The following is a 4880-nucleotide window of genomic DNA, read 5'->3' as shown; positions in this document are numbered from 1 at the left end:
TTTCATATACCAGTTCATAGGCTGTAAGTCTTGCACCTTGATTGTATGGACGAGTTTCAGTACAGAAGGCTTTGCCTATGGGTAAAATGAAAAAGTCTTTAAATGTTTTAGGCATCTTCCAAAAATAAGAAAAGTAAAAAATGGAGAAAGTACAAAATAAAATAATTTCTTCTTATCTATTCTTTTCATATGTACCATTTAAAAAAGGACTCAAAAAAGTTTGGACAGAAGTAGTCTTAAAAACTGTTAGTTTTCTTATCGCAACCAATATATTCCAACAATAAAAGAAGTTACTATAAAACAATTTTTATAGAATATTTACTTACTCAGATGACCCTTGTCATGCAGAGCTCTGATAACACCTAAAGCTGTTCCATAACCAGCAGTTGCAAGTGATCCAGTGTTGCAGTGAGTAATAACTTGGACCCTATTCCCTTCATTACCGCTAATAATGGCTTCTGAACCAAACTTGCCAATGTTCTTATTTGTGTTGACATCCTCCTCTAACATTTTCTCACACCATGATATTATTCTGAAATACAATTAACATATCCCTTGAGGAAGACATCAACTGGCCAATATATATATATAGGCCATCTATTGATCAAGTCAATGTTAAATTTTTTTGTTACTAAAACTATACAATTCTTTTTTAATAAAAAACAAAGGGAAATAATACAGATTACCTTAATTTTATCATACTAGAAAATCTACTTTGAATGAAGCATTTAACAGAGACATTTACAATACAAGAAAAGGATCCTGGATTCCTCTAGTTATAAACTGTAGCCATAATAAAGGAATAGCTATTTGTAGAAAACAGCTCCTATAACCTACAAGATTAAAAATAATGTCCAAACCTACAAGAGTGATTGTGATGAAAAATAAATAAATAAATTGATGTATATATTATTTACAAGATTAAAATTATAACTATATACCAAGGTATATTTTCATTAGTATACAATGAAAATAGATAATTGAAAACATGATACTTACGACTTTACCATATCCTGTAAGGAGATGCCACTCTCAGACAAGTTCTTGCTCACAGCAGTAAGCTCTTCAGCTGATTTTTTCATATTCACAGCTGTTGGTCTTGCACTTACTAAATACTCAAGCTTTGATGCTACATCTCTTTGTAGTTCTGCCTTTTCTCTATACGTTGACTCAGTCTCAGCTAACTCAGCTGCAAGACTAAGACATCCTACAATTGCTATTGCTGGAGCTCCACGTACCTAAAAAGAGTTTTGTAAAACTATATATTTTTACATCAAAATAAACTTTTACTTGATTATTTACTTGACATGCATTTTCAATAATTCCATGATGTATAAATAATATATAAGCTTGGTAACACTTGGTATGTTCAAATACAAAAGACAGCAGGAACTGACTCATAAAATTCAATAACAATAATATATAAATAAAATATTGAATGCAATTACCTAATCCCATTTTTCTCAATTTTATGTTATTTGTGACTACTTCATGCTTACTTAGGCAGCAATATTTTACAAGGGGTAAGTAAAATTCTGACCCTTACACACATATATATTCTGTTTACACAATTACACCACCATAAACTATGCCTCTCTCTGTTCTATTTGGGTTATAAATGTAATGTGGAAATAACAGGTATTTCAAAGAAAATCACAAATTTTAAAATAAAATATTGAATAAATGTTTGCATATTTCAAACAAATTGGAACTTAAAAAGAGCAACAGATTTTATTAGCTAAACTGTATGGTTGAATAAAATCACCAAAAATGCCATTTGTGTTGTTACATAATAGTTATTAAGACATGTAACTACTGACCAATGAATAATAAGAATTGTCCATACTCTCTATGCCAATCTAATACCTAAATACAGTCGATTTATATTTTATTAACTTATATTGCCCTTCATCATTTTTAAATGGGTAAGTTTGTTCAGCAGAAATGTAGTCATGTATAAACTTATAAACATTTCTTATTAGTATAATTTGATATGCAATCATAAACAAAGGTATTCTGTGTCCACTGTATAATGGAGTACCATGTATATCTAACAAAAAAATGAATATCCGAAAAAAGGTGGGTGTAATCTCAACACGGGCAAGTCAAGCAATTCATTGCTTAAACTCATGCCACTTGCGCTTGTAACCACTAGTTCCGTAAATCATTAAACTGGACTTTAAAAGCAAGTGTATAATACTCGGTTCATCACATGGTATCTGAAATAAGTTATGTTACTGAACAGTTTCATGAATAGATATGTCACTTCCAAACTAATAAGAAAAATTGTATTCTCGCGTCTGTCAGTCGGCTTCACCCACCTGCATCTTGTTTATAGCTTGCCATCCATCCTCGACATTTTTGACATCAATATACTCAGTTTCCTTGGGAAGTTTCAGCTGATCTAAGATTTGGAGCTTGTGGTCTTGCCAGCGTATAGCTTGCAGGGTCATCGTCTCAAACTTTTTCTGACTTCCTTCTTCCGCGGTGATTATCCCGGTGGTGGCACCGGCACTGAATGACTGAACTCCCCTGTAGTTACACGGCAGTCGCTGTTGCCATGAGCTAGGACTGGCCACTACATTTACATGTCGACTCGCATTACATCCGATATAGAGTAAATTACCCTGTTTCCAATCATAGTAAAACGATCTGTCATTGGCACTTCAAATATATTTTCAGGAAAGCGTTAATTTAGTTTATTTCAAATTTAAATTCCCTTTGATGTGAGCGTGTAAGTACACACTGAAAACCGATTAGAGTAGTGCTGTAAATAGTGATGTAGGCTCTTTGTAAACATTTAAAAACACAATAGTTTGTCACACGTCAAACACGTGGCATATTGTCATTTTGCTTAATGGTTGTTTCTCTATGATTAGCCTGGCAGAACTAATGTCTTTTCCATAAAGTATTGTGTTACCGAAGCTTAAAAATATCAAGCACTAGAATGTTTTTTATTTCGAAGTATCTGCGATATTCACATACTATCCTCTGAATTCACAATTTGACTTCGTTGCTAATTTGCGATTAGTAAAGGGGGAGATTCTGCTATATTTTATATTGATTTTTATGGTCATTATTTTCAACATCGTAATTACTGACATAATTTTACATTATAGTTTTAATTGCAGCTGTTGCTTTTAATTGTTTTACTTGTTTTATTGTTATAACGTACCAACTGTTGCTACTATCGTATATATATATTTTTTGGGGGGGCTGACATCGTTAATTATATTATTATCAATAAATATTTCCATTACTATTGCAATAATTACCTTACATGCTTGTTAGTTTCAGGTTCCTAATATGATGATGATGATGATCATCATCATCATCATCATCATCATCTTCATCATCATCATCATCATCATCATCATCATCATCATCATCATCATTATTATCATTATTATTATTGTCATCACCATTTTCGTTGCCATTATCATTGTTATTGTTATTATTATTTTTGATTTGTAATTATTATCATTATCTTCATCGTCATAGTCGTTATGATCATCATGATCATGATCATCAGTATCGTCATTATCATCATCATCATCAACATCAACATCATTATAATCACCATCATCATCAGTTACATAGTTTCATCATGACTGTTATTATTATTAACAGTAGTAGCATTAGTAATAATAGTAATAGTAGTAGTGGTGATGGTGGAATGACATATTGTTGTTATTGTTTTCCAATCGATTAATATTATTGTTGTTACTGGCGGGACCAATGGAAATTCCATGAAACAGAAAATTATATGAAACAAGAGGTACTATTCTCTCCCTCTTTCACTCCCCTGCCTTTCGCCTCCCCTCTCCCTTTTCCTTTCCCTCTCACACTACCTTTCCCTTTCCCGCTCCGACACCCCCTTACTCCCAAATCTTCCTTAATTCACTCTTTCTTTCCCATTTTAATCTCTATATCTGCCGCCTCCCACTTCCAACTCAACTCCCCTTCCTCCTTTCCTCCCTCTCTCATCCTCCTCTTTGTCTCTGAGCCCTTTCTCCCTTCCTACTCCCTTTCCCCTTACCCATCCTTTTTCCCTCCTTTCTCCTCCTTTTCCTTTCCCCGTCTATTTCCCCTTCTCGATCTCCCTCTTCTCTTTAAACCATTCTTCCCCTTTCTCCTCCCTCCTTCCTACCCCCTCCCTTGTTAACCCCCGTCACCCGTCGGATAGTCGTGGAAATGGTAAATGTGCATAAACTGACGGTCAAACTGTTTCGATGCCGTATACTTGCCTCGAAGAAAATGAATGAGAATACTACTGCTACTAGCCATCATTCTTATGATTAAAATTATAATTATTGTTGTTATTGTCTTCTTATTATTATCATTATTATTATTATTATTATTATTAATATATTATTGTTGTTATATTTATTGTTATTGTTATTATTATTGTTGTCATTATTATCATTATCAATATTACTGTTTTTTTATCATTTTTTATTATTATTGTTGTGTATATTTATTATTTGTATCACTGTTACTGTTATCATTATTATCATTATTGACATTGATAATGATAATGATAATAATATAATTGTTGTTATTCTTTGTATTGATGTTCAACACCATTATTGCTGTGCTATTATTGTTGTTTTTGTTGCAAATTTCATCATTATATTGGTATTCATTATCATTATTATTGTCATTGTTGTGTTGTTAGTGTTATCATTTTTGGTAGTTATTATTATTATTACTATAACTATTATTGTTATTATTATTATTATTTTCATTATCATTATCATTATTATTATTATTATTATTATTATTATTACCATTGTCATTGTTGTTGTTATAATAATAATAATATTAATAATATAATAATAATAATAATAATAATTATTATTATTATTATTATGGCGGTG

At 31.6% G+C, this 4880-nt stretch overlaps 1 protein-coding gene across 1 annotated transcript in view; it reads right to left on the bottom strand.

The window, feature by feature from the left end:
• The window catches only part of LOC125036498 (methylthioribose-1-phosphate isomerase-like), a 4009-nt gene extending 1233 nt beyond the window's left edge, over window positions 1-2776 (bottom strand). Inside the window, exons 1-4 of the mRNA XM_047629134.1 lie at window positions 2322-2776; window positions 1000-1238; window positions 327-532; window positions 1-75 (exon numbers count right to left, since the gene is read on the bottom strand). The exon at window positions 1-75 is cut by the window's left edge and continues 134 nt beyond it. Of these exons, the coding sequence (XP_047485090.1) occupies window positions 1-75; window positions 327-532; window positions 1000-1238; window positions 2322-2453 (652 nt within the window). The 5' untranslated portion in view covers window positions 2454-2776. The remainder of the gene's footprint in view (window positions 76-326; window positions 533-999; window positions 1239-2321) is intronic.
• Between the last annotated feature and the right edge of the window lie 2104 nt (window positions 2777-4880).

The sequence above is a fragment of the Penaeus chinensis genome, chromosome 21, assembly GCF_019202785.1.
Source record: "Penaeus chinensis breed Huanghai No. 1 chromosome 21, ASM1920278v2, whole genome shotgun sequence".
Classification (NCBI taxonomy): Eukaryota; Metazoa; Arthropoda; class Malacostraca; order Decapoda; family Penaeidae; genus Penaeus; species Penaeus chinensis.
This window is presented reverse-complemented; position numbering and strand designations above follow the sequence as displayed.